At 54.6% G+C, this 18,204-nt stretch overlaps 1 protein-coding gene across 3 annotated transcripts; it reads right to left on the bottom strand.

Moving 5' to 3' along the window:
* Positions 1-3,205: 3,205 nt before the first annotated feature.
* On the bottom strand, positions 3,206-18,059 carry LOC105484718 (general transcription factor IIF subunit 1). 3 transcript variants are annotated; one of them, XM_011746603.2, is made up of 13 exons: positions 17,609-18,059; positions 17,478-17,524; positions 16,548-16,620; positions 13,632-13,825; positions 10,966-11,136; positions 6,914-7,089; positions 5,322-5,475; positions 5,179-5,240; positions 4,971-5,090; positions 4,736-4,809; positions 4,516-4,654; positions 4,192-4,309; positions 3,206-4,104 (listed from the first exon to the last, which is right to left on the bottom strand). In XM_011746603.2, exons 1-13 carry the CDS (start codon positions 17,618-17,620, stop codon positions 3,900-3,902), a joined length of 1,545 nt encoding a protein of 514 aa, XP_011744905.1. In that variant the 5' UTR covers positions 17,621-18,059; the 3' UTR covers positions 3,206-3,899. The 3 variants fall into 3 exon arrangements, with proteins under 3 accessions (XP_011744905.1, XP_011744897.1, XP_011744891.1); XM_011746595.2 differs by having other exon boundaries at positions 5,179-5,237; positions 6,905-7,089; XM_011746589.2 differs by having other exon boundaries at positions 6,905-7,089; positions 17,609-18,058.
* Between the last annotated feature and the right edge of the window lie 145 nt (positions 18,060-18,204).

Below are 18,204 nucleotides of genomic sequence, written 5' to 3' on the forward strand. Positions count from 1 at the left end.
GGCTCCCGCCTGGAGGATTAGGACATCATGCCCCTGTCTCCGGGCCTGGCTGAGCCAGCATCAAAACAGGAAAAGGGAGAGGCCTGGGGACAGCCAAGGGTGGGGACATAAGGGGACAGGGACGCCTGTCTCGGGAAGGCCAACCTAAGACCCCCATAACTGCAGCCCCATCCTGGGATCTGATCGTGTCAGAGCCCCTGGGGTGATGGAGGCCGTCCAGGTCATGGTAATGTCTAGCATGATGCAGCCAGTGAGGATAAGGGCTCTCCAGGCTTCCATACCCAGCCCTGTGTGAGCCCAGTCCCCTTCCCAGTACAGGGGAGCTCCTCAGGACCCGTCCTACTCAGCTTGGTGAGGAAATAAATGGGTACTTATAGAGTGTAACGCAGTACCCGTAGCTTTGAATGCAAAAACAAGCAAACAGCTTGTGATTGTCCGAAGGGGTACTTGACCCTAATCACCCACAAGATTGGTGAAAATCAGAAAACCCTCACACACAGCCCGTGTGTGACCCAGGCGCGCCCCCGTGCTGTTGGTGGGGGTGTAAAATGCTAGCAGCTCTTTGGATGAACAGCTGCTACTGGGGAATTGTAAATTACACCCTCTGCCCCAGGAGCCCTGTTTGTGGGGTTCCTCCCACACAGGCCAGTGAAACAGCTGGCACAGGGACGTCTGATGCCTTCTTCATATTAGGAAAGACTGGAAGTGACCGCAACTCCATCCACGGGGGATTGCGTCGATGATGATGATGTGGTTTTTCTTCCTGAAGTGCTTATTGAGATAATTTTCAGATGGAAAGAAAAGCCTGGGCTTGGCATGGTGGCTCACTCCTCGGGAGGCTGAGGCGGATGAATCATCTGAGATTGGGAGTTTGAGACCAGCTTGACCAACATGGTGAAACCATCTCTACTAAAAATACAAAAATTAGCCGGGCATGGTGGTGGGCGCCTGTAATTCCAGCTACTTGGGAGGCAGAGGCAGGAGAATTGCTTGAACCTGAGAGGTGGAGGTTGCAGTGAGTTGAGATTGTGCCATTGCACTCAAGCCTGTTCAACAGAGTGAGACTCTGTCTCAAAGAAGCCTGGCCGGGCCCAGTGGCTCACACCTGTAATCCCAGCACTTTGGGAGGTTGAGGTGGGAGGATCATTTGAGGTCGGGAGTTCGAGACCAGCCAGGCCAACATGGTGAATCCCCATCTCTAATGAAAATACAAAAATTAGGCCGGGCGCAGTAGTTCACGCCTGTAATCCCAGCACTTTGGGAGGCCAAGGTGAGCAGATCACCCGAGGTCAGCAGTTCAAGACCAGCCTGGTCAACGTGGCAAAACCCCATCTCTATTAAAAAATTAGCTGGGCGTAGTCCCAGCTACTCAGGAGGCTGAGGCAGGAGAATCACTTGGAACCCAGAAGGCAGGAGAATCACTTGGAACCCAGAAGGCAGAGGTTGCAGTGAGCCAAGATTGCACCACTGCACTCCAGCCTGGGCAACAGAGTGAAACTCCATCTCAGAAATAAACCCAAAAAACAAAATGAGCTGGACATGGTGGGGCGTGCCTGTCATCCCAGCTACTCAGGAGGCTGAGGTAGGAGAACTGCTTGAACCCAGGAGGCGGAGGCTGCAGTGAGCCGAGATTAGGCCACTGCACTCCAACCTGGGCGACAGAGTGAGACTCCATCTCAAAAAAAAAAAAAAAAGAAGCCTGAAGTTACCCAGAATTAAGCAACGGACCTGGCATTTGAACCCAGGCAGGTCCTACCTGAATGCAAAGCCCCTGCTCCTAACCACGGGGCCACACCACCCAGCCTCCTTAGATGAAGGTCCATGAAGTGGGGATGGCTGGGGTGAAACTGCTGAGGCAGCAGCTCCCTCTAGAGCTGCCTCTGCTGCCCAAGAAGGCCTGGTGGGAGAAGCGGGGGATGGGGGGAGGTTGGCCTGAACTGGGACATTCCGAGGAATTAGCCGGACATCTCAGGCATTCCTGCTCGGCAGCCAAGGGTGCAGAACTGGGTGGGGAAGACTTCCACCTGCAAGTTTCCAACCACCAGGAAGACGGAAGGGATCGCCCGGAAGATGGGTTCAAAAGTAGTGGCTGCAGCCAAATTCCATTTCCAGCTACATTACTGACCAGGAACTGGAAAAGCCCTACCTTACAGAACGCCTGGCAATGCCAGATCAAATATATGCACGACCAAGCTTGTAAGAAGGGAAGGAAGCCCCCCAAAACATCACTGGGAACCTGAAACATAGGGACCCACAATTGGGGGGGAGGGGGGTTGGCTTTGGTGGCCACCTAGGGACAAAGTCTGCAAGCCGAGAACCACACACAAAATGAGCTGGGTAGCTAGCGAAAACCAAGGCGGAACCATCTGGAAGGACTGCCTGCAAAGTAGGCCACCCCGGATTCCCACAGAGCCCCCAGCTGGCCATGAGCATCCGATCCCAAGTCACAAGAAAATCTATCACCAAGGGTAGTCACAAGAAACAGAAGGCTGCCTGGGAACTTCAGCTTCTAGGTTTATCAGACTACAAAGTCAGGATGCGTAAAATAAAAACATCAGCCGGGCGTGGCTGGGTGCGGTGGCTCACGCCTGTAGTACCAATACGTTGGGAGGCCAAGGCAGGCAGATCACCTGCGGTCAGGAGTTCGAGACCAGCCTGGCCAGCATGGTGAAACACCATCTCTACTAAAAATACAAAAATTAGCCGGGCGTGGTGGCGGGTGCCTGTAATCCCAGCTACTCCGGAGGCTGAGGCAGAATTGCATGAGCCAGGGAACTGGAGGTTGTGGTAAGCCGAGATTGCACCACTGTACTCCAGCCTGAGCAACAAGAGTGAAACTCTGTCTCAAACAAAACAAAACAAAAACACATTAGCCAGGCATAATCGTACATGCCTGGCTGAGCCATGAGTTCAAGGCTGGCCAGGGCAATACAGTGAGACCTCACCTCTACAAAAAATTAAAAACTTAGCTGGGCGTGGTGGTGTGCACTACTTGAAAGGCTAAGCGGGGAGGATGGCTTAAGCCCGGGAGGTGGAGGGTGCAGGGAGCTGAGACAGTGGACACTGCAGTCCAGCCTGGGCAACAGAGCAAGACCCTGTCTCAAAAACTAAAAAATAAAAATAAAACCATGAAAGTTGGGACCAAAACATAAGGAACAAGACATTTATCCCCAGCAGAATAGCAGATCTAAAAAGGAAACAAATCTCAGCAATTTATTTTTTTATTTACTGAGACAGAGTCTCACTCTGTTATCCAGGTTGGAGTGCAGTGGCGTGGTCTCGGCTCACAGCAACCTCCACCTCCCAGGTTCAAGTGATTCTCGTGCTTCAGCCTACAGAGTAGCTGGGACCACAGGTGCCTGCCACTATGTCTGGCTACTTTTTCGTGTGTGTGTGTGCCAGGATCTCGTTCTGTCACCCGGGCTGGAGTGCAGTGGCACCATCAAAGTTCACTGCAGCCTTGAACTGGGCTAAGAATCCCAGGTAGCGGGGACTGCAGGCGCGTATCATCACACCCAGCCCAAACTGAAGACTTCCTGGGCTGTGCGGTGGACAAGTCACGGCTATAGAGAGAACTAGGGGAGTGGAAGGGAGAACTGTGGAAGTGGGGAGCACGGGCCCTTGGTCAGTGTGAGGGAGGCTGAGCCAGGAGAAGGAGGACAGTAAGAAGGTCTAACAGGCATCTGAAGATTCCAGGAGGGGCCAGAGGAGGAGATGGCTTAACCTTTCCAGAATTGCTAACTATGGGGCCCTGGGAGTCAGGGAGCAGGATAGTGAAGGGGCAGTGAGAGCCTGAGTTCTGGGGGCAGGGCTGTGTGCCGGACAGCGCCTCACTCTAGGATGGCGAAGGGGCAGTGAGAGGCTGAGTTCGGGGGCAGGGCCGTGTGCCGGACGGCGCCTCACTCCTTGAGGGAGAAGTGCATTTTGTCGTTGACCATCTTGCGCTCGGGGTTGAGGCGCTTGAGGATCTGGGCCAGCACGTTCACCGTCTGCTCGCTGCTCAGCCCTGTCTTCTTGGTCTGGAACTTTTTCAGCAGGTCCTTAGTGGTCATGGGCTTCCGTGTCAGGTAGCGGCGCACGGCATCCTCAGTCACCTGCACGTCGCTGAGGATGGGAGGGCGGGGAAGGTGGCATCAGTGAGCTTGTCCCCGGTAGCCCTTGCCCTGCCCCCTGCCGTCCTCATCAGCTTACCCGCTACTGGGTGTTGACTTGCCCGATGGCGGCTGGGGGGTCGACTTCCCGGACAGGCTCTGGGGCCCCGCGTCCAGCCGCAACCGCTTGGCTGCAGGCATCTCGCTCACCCGCTTCCCTGTGGGAGTGGGGTCAGGGCTGAGTCTTGGGGGCAGGAGGCCGAACCCCTGAGCAGGACCCCGGGCTGGGCAGTGCCAGGATGAGGGTTCAGGGGGATTGGGGACAGACAGGCCTCCACCCCCATCTCCATCTCCTCTCTGTCTTAAGCCCCAACAGAGGTCGGGAGGCCGTGGCTGTGGGAGTGGGGAGGCCACAGGCGCTCACCTTGCTCGAGCTTGCTGGCAGCCGCTCGCAGGGTGGAGGAGGTGCTGCCGCCCTCTGCGCTGGGCGTGCCTGGGCGGCTGTTGCCCCTCGAGCTCCCTCCCGACAGCTTCCGCTCTCTCTTGGGTGGCGTCTTCTTCTTCTGCGGAGGTCAGGGTGGGGTGAGGGGTGTGAGTCTGGAAACAGACGCCCAGGCCTCCCCTGTCACCGGGCTGGGCCTTACCGCCATGAAGAGGGCCGAGGAGGCCTCGCTGTCAATGTCGCTCTCCTCTGAGCTGTCCGACTCCTCGCTGCTGTCTGCGGGGCACAGGAAAGGGGTCAGGGCCAGAGCAACCCTGGGACCCGGCATCCACCGGTACCTCCACTGCAGATGAGGGAGGCCTGCAGGGGAGAGGGGAGGAGGCAGCAGAGCACCAGGCCCTAACCCGAGCCTCCAACATGGGCCACACCGGCCGCACCTTTCCTGCGCTTCTTCTCCTGCGGGGTGGGCGCCTTCTTCTCCTCCTCCTCCTCCTTGTCCTCCTCGGGTGGCTTCTCCTCCTCACTCTCCTCGCTACTGTCACTCTGCTCATCAACACCTGGGGGGACAGGGTATGAGCAAGAGCAGAGACGCACTGCCCGCATCTCCCCCCGCATCTCCCCGGGGCCCGCCCAGCCGCCGCCTACCCTTGGGCCCCTCCTCCTGCTGGGGCGGCTTGGCCTTGCTCTCAGGCTCGTCCTGGGAGCTGCTGTGAGACAGGGACGGCAGAGGGTGAGTGCGCGCCCGCAAGGCCGCATGGGGTCTCGCAGCCGCCTCGCGTCGGCCTCACCTGGAGCCATCCGACATGTAGTCCACCTCCTGGCCCTCGAAGTCCCCATCATCGCTGTCCTCGAAGGCCTCGTCGTCAGAGCCCTTCTTCTTCTTCTTCTTCCTGCCACCCTTGGCCAGCGGCACCTTCTTCTTGGCCTTGGGGGCTCTGCCGCCTGGGAAGGGAGGAAAGGAAGGAAAAGGAGGGGGAGGCAGTGGGTATTTTGTGCAGTTTTGACATCCTGGGGGCCTCACTGACTGGGGAGACTGCCCCACCAAGGCCAGCCCAGGAGCTCAGCTCTCCTAAACAAACTCCTGGTCCAGACCCCACACCCCAACCCACGTTCTCTAACGCTCACAGACCACTCCCCACTCCCAGACCACCCCAGGCGAGACACCTGATAACCAGGGACAGCCCCTACAGCCCAGAGCGCACAGGAATTATTGAAACTGGCCAACCCAGAGTTGCAGTTTCTCATAGGAACCCCCGTAAAGACCTCAGCCAGGCCAGGCGCGGTGGCTCATGCCTGTCATCCCAGCACTTTGGCAGGCTGAGGCGGGAGGATGGCTTGAGCCCAGGAGTTTTCAGACCATCCTAGGCAACATAGTGAGTGAGACCCCAGTATCTACAAAAAATACAAAAATTAGGCCAGGTGCTGTGGCTCACACCTGTAATCGCAGCACTTTGGGAGGCCAAGACAGGCAGATTACCTGAGCTCGGGAGTTTAAGACCAGCCTGGCCAACATGGTGAAACCCCGTCTCTGCTAAAAACACAAAAATTAGCCAGGCGTGGTGGCGCATGCCTGTAATCCCAGCTACTTGGGAGGCTGAGGCAGGAGAATCACTTGAACCTGGGAGGCAGAGGTTGCAGTGAGCTGAGATCGCACCACTGAGTTCCAGCCTGGGCAACAGGGCAAGACTCTGTCTCCAAAAGAAAAAAACAAAAATTAGCCGGGCATGGTGGTGCATGCCTGTAGTCCTGTAGCTACTCAGGAGGCTGAGGTGGGAGGATTGCTTGACCCTGGGAGGTCAAGGCTGCAGTGAGCTGTGATTGTACCACTGCACTCCAGCCCTGGTGAGAGAGAGAGATCCTGTCTCAAGAAAAAAAAAGAAAGAAGGGCCACAGCTCAGTTCTCCCGGGCTCTGGCTTTGCCTCTTGACTGACATCACTGCTCCTCCAGGCAGCCTCGCCTGACTCTCATTCTTTTTTTTCTGAGACGGAGTCCCTCTCTGTCGCCCAGCCTGGAGTGCAGTGGCGTGATCTCGGCTCACTACAACCTCCATCTCCCAAGTTCAAGCGATTCTCCTGCATCAGCCTCCCGAGTAGCTGGAACTAGAGGCATGCACCACCATGCCCAGCTGATTTTTGTGTTTTCAGTAGAGACAGGGTCTCACTGTGTTGGCCAGGCTGGTCTCGAACTCCTGATCTCAGGTGATCTGCCTGCCTCAGCCTCTCAAAGTGCTGGACGACAGGCGTGAGCCACCGCACCTGGCCCCAGGTGCCTCGAATTCTAGGGCCACTGTGAGCGACGGTAGACTGTGCCTTCACTGGCACCGCCTGAGCAGGTACCTCTGTAGCCTAATGCCCGGGCCCCCGTGCTCACCCTCCTCACCGCTGGCGTCACTGGCATCAGACGACATCTCCAGGTCATCCTCCAGGTCGTGGATGCGTAGCTCGCTTGCCTTCCTGCGGCCGCGTTTCTCCTTCTCCTCCTCGTCCTCATCCTGGTCCTGATCCTTGAGCCGCCGCTGCTGCATGATGCTGAAGTGGTTCAGCACCTTGTTCCTCCTGGGGGCCAGGCACAGGGTGGCTCATGCTGGGCCTGGCACCACCCTGCCCCTGCGCTTGCAGGGGGCGAGCCCTCGGGCACCACCCACACAGCCTTCAATGTGATGTGGACCCCGGGGACTTGGGCTGTGGCCCAGGACTCCCTGAAACCACACGGATAGAACCGGCCCTTCCTACCTTCCCTTTCCGCCCCGAGTCCCTCAAAGACAGGGTCCCCACGTGCTGCTGGAGTCTCAGCACCTCCCTTGGACTCAGAGTCTGGCCCCAATGCAGTCACACTGGTTTCTTGCTATTTTTTTTTTTTTTTTTTTTTGAGACAGACTCTCGCTCTGTCGCCCAGGCTGGAGTGCAATGGTGCAATCTTGGCTCACTGCAACCTCCGCCTCCCAGGTTCACACCATTCTCCTGCCTCAGCCTCCTGAGTAGCCGGGACTACAGGCACACACCACCACGCCCAGCTAATTTTTGTAGTTTTCATAAGGACGAGGTTTCACCATGTTGTTCAGGCTGGTCTCAAACTCCTGACCTCAGGTGATCCACCTGCCTCGGCCTCCCAAAGTGCTGGGATTATAGGTGTGAGCCACTGCACCTGGCCAGATCTCTTGTTATCTTAATTTATAGATGTCTTTTTCTTTAATGACAAAACCTACTGTTTCCACTGGAACAATGTAACGTTGTCTCATTGCTCATGGAAGCTTCAAAAAACAGGACTGCAGGCCGGGCTTGGTGCAGTGGCTCATGCCTATAATCGCAGAAATTTGGGAGGCCGAGGCAGGTGGATCACCTGAGGTCAGGAGTTTGAGACCAGCCTGAACAACATGGTGAAACCTCGCCCCTACGAAAACTACAAAAATAAGCCGGGCGTGGTGGTGGGTGCCTGTAGTCCCGGCTACTTGGGAGGCTGAGGCAGGAGAATTGCTTGAAGCTGGGAGGTGGAGGTTGCAGTGAGCTAAGATTGTACCACTGCACTCCAGCCTGGGTGACAGAGTAAGACTCTGTCTCCAAAAAACAAACAAACAAAAAAGACTGCATGTAATGAGAAGTGTTAGGAATACATGTAACACGGGCAAAGCCCAGGCTGGTGTGAAAGATAATGAAACTGCTGCATAACACTGTGAGCGGCTTTACCCCACTGAGCGGTGCACCAAAAAAGTGACAGTTGGATGCAGTGGCTTAAGCCTGTCATCCCAGCACTTTGGGAGGGGAGGCCGAGGCTGGATACTCGCTTGAACCCAGGAGTTTGAGACCAGCCTGAGCAACATAGCAAGACCCCATCACCATTTTTAATTTTTTTCTTGTTTTTTTTTTTGAGTCGGAGTCTTGATCTGTCACCCATGCTGGAGTGCAGTGGTGTGATCTCGGCTCACTGCAACCTCTGCCTCCCGGGTTCAAGTCATTCTCCTGCCTCAGCCTCCCCAGTAGCTGAGATTACAGGTGCCCGCCACCATGCCCGGCTAATTTCTGTATTTTTAGTAGAGATGGGGTTTCACCAAATTGGCCAGGCTGGTCTCTTGGCCAGGATGGTCTTGAACTCCTGGCCTTGTGATCCGCTCTCCACGTACCCAGCCTGAACAGTTCTTAGCTAAGTAGATTTAACATCTGATCAAGAGATGGCATTCTGGCCGGGCACCGTGACTCACACCTGTAATCCCAGCATATTGGGAGGCCAAGGCGGGCAGATCACTTGAGGCCAGGAGTTCGAGACCAGCCTGGGCAACACGGTGAAACCCCTTCTGTACTAAAAGTACAAAAATTAACCGGGTGTGGAGGCGCACGTTTGTAGTCCCAGCTACTCGCGAGGCTAAGGCAGGAGAATTGCTTAAACCCGGGAGGTGGAGGTTGCAGTGAGCCAGGGAGCTGAGATGGCACAACTGCACTCCAGCCTGGGTGACAGAGTGAGACTCTGTCTCAAAAAAATAAAAATAAAAAAAAGGCCGGACACGGTGGCTCACGCCTGTAATCCCAGCACTTTGGGAGGCTGAGGCAGATCACAAGGTCAGGAGATCGAGACCATCCTGGCTTACACAATGAAACCCCATCTCTAGTAAAAATGCAAAAAAATTAGCCGGGCGTAGTGGTGCGTGCCTGTAGTCCCAGCTACTCGGGAGGCTGAAGCAGGAGAATGGCGTGAACCTGGGAAGCGGAGCTTGCCATGAACTGAGATGGCGCCACTGCACTCCAGCCTGGGCAACAGAGTGAGACTCCATCTCAAAAAAGAGATGGCATTTCTCCTTTGGTTAACATCCAGGTTTTACACAATTCTATAAAATGCCAAATTCTTCTCCCTAAAACTTTCAAAGCAGATTCTAAGGAAAATGCAGCAAAAGGGAACCTGCCCTCCCAGCAAAGACTGATCGATGGATTTTACAATGGAGCCCCAGGAACTCAACCAACGTGGAGCAGGCAGGAAGACTGGGGGATGCTGTTCCAGGGTCCAGGGGCACAGAAACTGCCCCACAGGCTCAGAGGCTCATTACCTGGAGAGGAGGATGCTCTGACTGCGTGCCATTTATGGGGTTGCTTTTGGAGCTAAGCCAACCTACGACTCCAGAAATTTTAAAACCAAAGAAAATGACTAAAAACTAAAGCAGGCCGGGCGTGGTGCCTCATGGATGTAATCCCAGTACTGGCTCATGGATGTAATCCCAGTACTTCGGGAGGCCGAGGCGGGCAGATCACCTCAGGTCAGGAGTTTGAGACCACCTGGCCAACATGGGGAAACCCTGTCTCTACAAAAAAATACAAAGTTAGGCTGGGCGCGCTGACTCACGCCTGTAATCCCAGCACTTTGGGAGGCCGAGGTGGGCAGATCACAAGGTCAGGAGATGGAGACCATCCTGGCTAACACGGTGAAACCCCGTCTCTACTAAAAATACAAAAAATTAGCCAGGTGTGGTGGCGGGTGCCTGTAGTCCCAGCTACACGGGAGGCTGAGGCAGGAGAATGGTGTGAACCTGGGAGGTGGAGCTTGCTGAACCCGGCAGGTGGAGCTTGCAGTGAGCTGAGATCGCGCTACTGCACTCCAGCCTGGGTGACAGAGCGAGACTCCGTCTCAAAAAAAAAAAAAAAAAAATTACAAAATTAGTTGGGCGTGGTGGTGGCCAACTATAATCCCAGCTACTCGGGAGGCTGAGGCAGGAGAATGGCATGAACCCGGGAGGCAGAGGTTGCAATAAGCTGAGGTTGCACCACTGCACTCCAGCCTGGGCAACAAGAATGAAACTCAGTCTCAAAAAAAACAAAACAAAACAAAAAAAAACCCACTAAAGCAAAGAGAGAAAAAGGTGTTTTTTTAACCCTTTGTGAGCCATCAACTCTTTGAGCATCTGCTCATCTGTGACCTGTGCAAATGCCATTTTGCAGATGCATCCAAAGTGCCCTCCCCACCATCTGCAAGCACCCTAGGGCAGTGGTGGCCCTAAGGTCTCATCCAAAGCCGTAACATCCAAGACCAAGTGCTCTGGGCCCCCAGCCTCGTCCCCCTGCCCACAGTCACTCTGCACTGGCCTCATGCACTGTCTCTCTCCACAGCCCTTAACTGTACCCGCCTCACCTCTGAGGCCAATGACACTGCTAGAGAAACCCTCCCAGGATGCCCTGCCTGGAGCTGTTGCCCTGCAGTGGATCAGGCTGTGTGACCTGCGGCCTGTGGAAGCCAAGGGGACAGTTAGATCCCATTCTGCTCTGCCAATTTGAGCTCCAGGTCACCCCCTCCTATCTGTTTCCCCCTGAACTGACAGCTCCGAGATGGCTGAGTGGGGTCTGCCCTGGTTACCCCTGAGTCCCCAGCTCCCAGCACAGGGCCTGGTGATATACCCACAGCAAGGCACCCCATTTCCCTCACTTCTGTCCCCAGCAGCCACACAGTCCACTCGCCTCTCCCACTCCTCCTCGGCCTCCTCGGCAGTGAGCGTGCGGTGCCGGGCCAGTGGCGTGAAATTGTACCAGTTGTGCACGGGGAAGGCCTCGAAGGCCCCGTCGGGGCACTGGGTGAAGATGTAGTAGGACGTGTTCTCTGTCACACCTCCCTTCTTGATGCCCTTGAACCTGCAGGGAGCCACGATCATGGCCTGGCCCACAGGGACCAGCCCAGACCTGCCTGTGTCCCCCAGGCCTGCCTCCTTTATGGCACTTGCCATAAGAGGAAGACCAAGGAATGCCCATGAGGCCTTCAACCAGCTGGGCCTCGTCAATTCTCACATCTGGGGAACAGCGCCGGCACACCTACACTGCAAAGGGCTGGGCACGTGCGCATCGGGATCATTTCTGGAAAGACCGTGTGAGATTATCTCAGAAGAGCCCAACCCTGCAGTCAGACCGTCTACATTTGCCTCCAGCTCTGCTACTTGTGGGCCATACCCAGGAAAATGAGGAGCCAAATGAGAGGATGGGGTGGGAAGGCATGGCCAGATATTTTTTTTTGAGATGGAGTCTCGCTCTGTCACCCGGGCTGGAGTGCAGTGGCACAATCTCAGCTCACTGCAACATTCGCCTCCCGGCTTCAAGCGATTCTCGTGCCTCAGCCTCCCGAGTAGCTGGGATTACAGGTGTCCGCCACCACGCCCAGCTAATTTTTGCAGTTTTAGTAGAGACGGGGTTTCACCATGTTGGCTAGTTTTGAACTCCTGATCTCAAGTAATCTGCCCGCCTCGGCCTCCCAAAGGGCTGGGATTACAGGTGTGAGCCACCATGCCCAGCCATGGCATGGCCAAATCTGAAGTGGACACCTGGCCCAGGCCACCATTCCCTCAAGCCTAAACAACTGCCCAGCCCCCTAAGGCCTCCACTTCATTCTCTTCTACCCTAAAGGTCCAGGCAATCTGGGTGAGCGCCCCTTCCCTGCCTACAGCTTTCCAAGGCTCCACTGGGTCCAGCACATCCTGGCACCTACTGCCCTGTGTGAGCTGCCTGTGTCTCTCACTATCACCCAACTGCTGTGCCTGGAGCACCCTTGATCAACCTAACCTGGACCCCTCCCGTTCTGGCCTCAGTCTGCCCCCTCTAAGAGGTCATCTCAAGTGTCATGAGCCCCCAGCGCTGGCCACCCAAGCTTCCTGCATTGTGTACTCAGAGCTGCCTCAGAGCCAGGCACAAGCACCAACTCAGTGAACTATCTTCAAAAATACAACCCCAGGGCCTGGGCGGTGGCTCACGCCTGTAATCTCAGCACTTTAGGAGGCCAAGTTAGGAGGATCGCTTGACCCCAGAAGTTCAAGACCAGCCTGAGCAATGCAGCAAGACCCCATCTCTACCAAAAATACAAAAATGAGCCAGGCATGGTGGGGCACGCCTGTAGTCCCAGCTACTCAGGAGGCTGAGGTGGGAAGATCTCTTGAGCCCAGGAGTTGGGGCCTGCAGTGAGCTACGATCACACCACTGCGCTCCAGCCTGGGTGACAGAGTGAGACCCTGTCTCAAAATAAATAAGTAGGCTGGGTGGCCGGGCATGGTGGCTCACGCCTGTAATCCCAGCACTTTGGGAGGCCGAGGCGGGCAGATCACAAGCTCAGGAGATCGAGACCATCCTGGCTGACACGGTGAAATCCCATCTCTACCGAAAATACAAAAAAATTAGTCGGGCGTGTTGGCAGGCGCCTGTAGTCCCAGCTACTCGGGAGGTTGAGGCAGGAGAATGGCATGAACCTGGGAGGCGGAGCTTGCAGTGAGCCAAGATCGAGCCACTGCACTCCAGCCTGGGTGACAGAGTGAGACTCCATCTCAAAATAAATAAATAAATAAATAAATAAATAAATAAAGTAGGCTGGGTGGGGTGGCTCACGTCTGTAATCCCAGCACTTTGGGAGGCAGAGGCAGGAGGATCACGAGGTCAGGAGTTCGAGACCAGCCTGACCAATATGGTGAAACCCCATCTCTACTAAAAATACAAAAATTAGCCAGGCCTGGTGGTGGTGGGCACCTGTAATCCCAGCTACTCAGGAGGCTAAGGCAACAGAATCGCTTGAAACCGGGAGGTGGAGGCTGCAGTGAGCCAGGATCGTGCCACTGCACCCCAGCCTAGGCGACAGAGCAAGACTCCATCTCAAAAAAATAAATAAGGCTGGGCGCGGTGGCTCACGCCTGTAATCCCAGCACTTTGGGAGGCCGAGGCGGGCGGATCACAAGGTCAGGAGATCGAGACCACGGTGAAACCCCGTCTCTACTAAAAATACAAAAAATTAGCCGGGCGCGGTGGCGGGTGCCTGTAGTCCCAGCTACTCAGGAGGCTGAGGCAGGAGAATGGCGTGAACCTGGGAGGCGGAGCTTGCAGTGAGCCGAGATCGCGCCACTGCACTCCAGCCTGGGCGACAGAGCGAGACTCCGTCTCAAAAAAAAAATAAATAAATAAATAAATAAATAAATAAATAAGTAAAATAAGATAACATAAATAAATAAAAAATAAAACCCTACAGGGATGGAAGTGCCAGCACCTCCATCGCAGCAGTGGGAATCTGAGGTTCAGAGAGGGTACCCCACAAAGTTTGTAAGTGGAGGGGGGATGTGGACTGGTCGCTAAGCCGGCACCGCCACCGCCCCACCACTTACTTCCTGCCAGATTTGCCGTTGACCCGGAGCAGCCAGGGCTGGTCCTCGGGCCGGAACTCCTTGAGGACGATGCCATATTTCTTCCTCCGAGCCTCCTCCCGAAGCTTGCGGTTGAACTCACTGCCTGCGCCCGATTCGGGCATCTCCTCCTCTTGGTAGATTTTCTTGTTGCTCAAGTCCCGCTCCAGCCGAGCCTAGGGGAGCAGGAAGCAAAGCCTCTCAGGGTCCCTGGCTTTGCTTGGGCGGTGCCCCGCTCTAGGAATGCCCTTCCTCACCCTACCTAGGCCAAGCTCTAGACGCTCAAAACCAACTTACCACTTGGCAACAAGGGAGGAGAATGGTAGCCTTTGATAAATCTGGGTAAGGGGAATTTGAGCGAGCCTTGTGTTCTATTTTTGCAACTTAAAAGCTTGAAATTACTTCCAAATTAAAATTAAAGAGAAAAAGAGCACCTGGTGGCCATCGAGCAGGCCCTCGAAGGCAACATTCCTTATCTGAGGAATGTAGAAGTAATGAAGACTTCCCCATTCTGTACGGCAGGCACCTGGTTCCGGGCTTCTTTTCCAAAACTTTATAAGTAACTAGAATGGCTACGCATCTCCAGAATGCACGCGTATCGAAACTCATTGTGTGGTAGCTCACGCCTGTAATCCCAGAACTTTGGGAGGCCAAGGCAGAAGGATCGCTTGAGCTCAAGAGTTTAAGACCGGCCGGGCGCGGTGGCTCAAGCCTGTAATCCCAGCACTTTGGGAGGCCGAGGCGGGCAGATCACAAGGTCAGGAGATCGAGACCATCCTGGCTAACCCGGTGAAACCCCGTCTCTACTAAAAATACAAAAAACTAGCCGGGCGAGGTGGCGGGCGCCTGTAGTCCCAGCTACTCAGAGGCTGAGGCGGGAGAATGGCGGGAACCCGGGAGGCGGAGCTTGCAGTGAGCCGAGATCACGCAACTGCACTCCAGCCTGGGCAACAAGAGTGAAACTTTGTCTCAAAAAAAAAAAAAAAAAAAAAAAAAGGCCGGGCGCGGTGGCTCAAGCCTGTAATCCCAGCACTTCGGGAAGCTGAGACAGGCGGATCACAAGGTCAGGAGATCGAGACCATCCTGGCTAACACGGTGAAACTCCGTCTCTACTAAAAAAATACAAAAAAACTAGCCGGACAAGGTGGCGGGTGCCTGTAGTCCCAGCTACTCAGGAGGCTGAGGCAGGAGAATGGTGTAAACCCGGGAGGCGGAGCTTGCAGTGAGCCGAAATCCGGCCACTACACCCCAGTCTGGGCGACAGAGCGAGACTCCGTCTCAAAAAAAAGAAAAAGAAAAGACCAGCCTGGGCAACATAGTGAGACTCTATATCTATTTTTAAAAAATAAAAAGGCCGGGCACGGTGGGAGGCTGAGGCAGGTGGATTACTTGAGGTCAGGAGATCAAGACCAGCCTGACCAACATGGCGAAACTTCATAAAAAGACAAACATTAGCTGGGCGTGGTGGCAGGCACCTGTACTTGGGAGGCTGAGGCAGAAGAATGGCTTGAACCTGGGAGGTGGAGATTGCAGCGAGCCCAGGTCGTGCCATTGCACTCCAGCCTGGACAACAAGAGACTCCATCACAAAAAATAAATAAATAAAATAAATAAAAAGAATCTCATTGTGCAACATTTACTGACATTAAGGCACCAAAATCTCTACAGATGTTACCATTTATCGTGACCTATGTGGCTAATATGATCCAAATTACCCTTAAGCTCTTGATTTAAGGTCCATATATACCATTTCCAAAACACTCTAGAATCAGCCACATCTCATAACCTCCACTGCCCCCAATGCCCACCAGGACTCACCTAGACCAGACCAGTTGCTTCTACCCCGTCTCCCTTTAACTGCCCTCAAACCCACAGTCTGTCTCCCCACAACAGCCAGATCACACTACAACCTCCCAGTTGAAAACACTTTAATGGCTCCCAAAGTCCTTTCTAGAGCCTCTGATGGCAGGGGCTCTGGGAAAGCCCCCAGCCCAGTCCCCTCCCTTGCCCAGATAAACCCTGGCCAAAAATGCCCATCGGTGGGCACAACTTCTGAATGTTCTCCTTTAAGGAGAGGCCTCCGGTGGGCCTACCAAACCTAACTTACAGGGACACCCAGGAGCTTGACCTGGGCCTTTGCCATTCTTTTTTTTTTTTTTTTTTTTTTGAGATGGAGTCTCGCTCTGTCCCCCAGGCTGGAGTGCAGTGGCCGGATCTCAGCTCACTGCAAGCTCCGCCTCCCAGGTTCACGCCATTCTCCTGCCTCAGCCTCCCAAGTAGCTGGGACTACAGGCGCCTGCCACCTCGCCCGGCTACTTTTTTGTATTTTTTTAGTAAAGACGGGGTTTCACCGTGTTAGCCAAGATGGTCTCGATCTCCTGACCTCGTGATCCACCCGCCTCGACCTCCCAAAGTGCTGGGATTACAGGCTTGAGCCACGGCACCCCGATTTTTTTTTTTTTTTTTTTGAGACAGGGTCTTGCTCTATTATCCAGGCTGGAGTGCAGTGATGCAATCATAGCTCACTGCAGCCTTGAACCCCTGGGCTCCAGCGATCATCCTACCTCAGCCTCCTATGTAGGCCTACAGACCCACACTACCAGCCCCAGCTAATTTTTTAATTTTTTTGTAGAGTTGGGGTCTTGCTATTACTTTGCCCAGGCTGGTTTTGAACTCCTAGCCTTAAGCAAGCTTCCTGCCTCGGCCTCCTAAAGTGCTGAGATCAGGGGTGTGAACTACTGCACCCAATCCTTTGTCATCTATCTTTTCTTCATTTTGAGAAAAGTGAGAAAATTAAGACTTAGTTACTATGACAGTTAAGCAACTATTACAATCACCAAGGTCAGGGTCATGTTCTCCCACCACCCCAGCTCCCAACCCCCAGGACCCAGGGACTTACCTGATTCCACGTAGCAAAGTTGACTTTATCGGCTGCATTAAAAGCCATGATATTATATTTTTTGGTTGTATTCCTGGAGTGGATTAGAAAGAGGTGGTGTCAATCCAATACAGCAGTTCAATCATTAATTTAATGAATTAATGCGATTGAACCATTAATTCAATCAGCCATCCAACTGGATCATTAATTCAATCGCTCAATCCAATTGAACCATCAATTCAATTCAATCATTCCATTCAATTGAATCATTTATTCAATTCAATCACTCAACAAACCCACCCCGATTTGATTCATTCAGCCTGTTTTGCCTGGCAACACTGGATACAGAAGACTCCAAGGATTCCCAGTCTGCCAGAGAAGCTAGACCCATCCCCTCTTGACCCCAGGCAGAAGAAGAGCAGATGGAGGGACAAAGATTTGAGGGAACCCAAGATGTGGAGATTATTGTGAACTCAGCCTTGGGGAGGAGGGAGGACAGGCACGGAGGGCTTCCTGGAGGAGGAAGATACTGGAGCTGAGCTTTGCAGAATCAACAAGAATTCACACAGCAGAGTCACAGTTTAGGGGTTGAGGGGAGGCACTCATGGCAGAGGGAACAGGATGTACAAAAGCCTAGAAAGGAAAGATAGCCCGACCATTTTGAAACAGGACGAGGAATATGTTCTTTACAGCTGGCCTGAGCATCATGGGATCGAAGGTTAGGCCAGGGGGCTGGATCGCCGTGTTATTAATGCACTCATTCATTCATTCGTTTAAAAAAGCAGTGTTGTCTCCAGGGAAGCCTCAGCTTAATCCCAGCCCTGCCCTCCAAGTCTCTCCCAGTCTGGAGGGAGAATCACAGACAGGGCCAGAAACGCCTGGCTAAGACGACCGTGAAGGTTTTCATTTCTGGAGGGTGGAGAGGAGGGGGAGATGGGGCTGGACACTTACTTGGGAACTCGAACGACGTATTCAGTGACATTCTGGCTGCTAGGGCCCTGCGGAAAGAGGAACCAGACGGTGAGTGAGGAGTTGCCGAGGTCGCCGTCGGGACCCCGGAACCCCGCCAAATCCACACTCACTAGGGCCGCCATGGGCAATGGTCAGTGGTTCCGATCTGGTCCGACCCGGGTTCCTTTCGTCTCCTCTGGCGTGCGCGTCCCTCGATCCCGGGCAAGCCGCCGCTCGCTGTCGGGTCTCTGTGCCTGAGCGAAGACCCCGACCCCAGGCGCCTCCGGCACTGGGAAAAGGTAACCGGAAGAGGCGCTGCAGCTACTCCGTCTACGCTTCTGCGGCCGCTTAACCCGGAAGCGAAACCCTCCAGCGGCCGCGTCGCGATGGCAACCTTCTTAGCCACTGTGGCCGCCTCAATGCGCAGTCACTTATGCTCCTCGGCGGCTATGGTCACCTCAAAAGGACCACCACGGTCCCTTCTTAGACTCAGCAAACCCAGGCCGAGTCTGAGATAAACTAACCGGCCTCTGTCGCTGGCGCTCTTTTATACAACACGGTTAACTTCATCAAATGGGGGGCCGCCCTCCCTCGTGACGTCACACCCAAGGACCGCGGGGCATCCTGGGTGGGGAGAGGGAGAAGAGTCCTCCTTGCGGGCCCCCAGGCACTTTGCGCATGCGCCATGTCGCTCTGGACCGGGGTTGGGGGGGGGCCAACAAGGCCG

Source organism: Macaca nemestrina, chromosome 20 (genome assembly GCF_043159975.1).
Source record: "Macaca nemestrina isolate mMacNem1 chromosome 20, mMacNem.hap1, whole genome shotgun sequence".
Classification (NCBI taxonomy): Eukaryota; Metazoa; Chordata; class Mammalia; order Primates; family Cercopithecidae; genus Macaca; species Macaca nemestrina.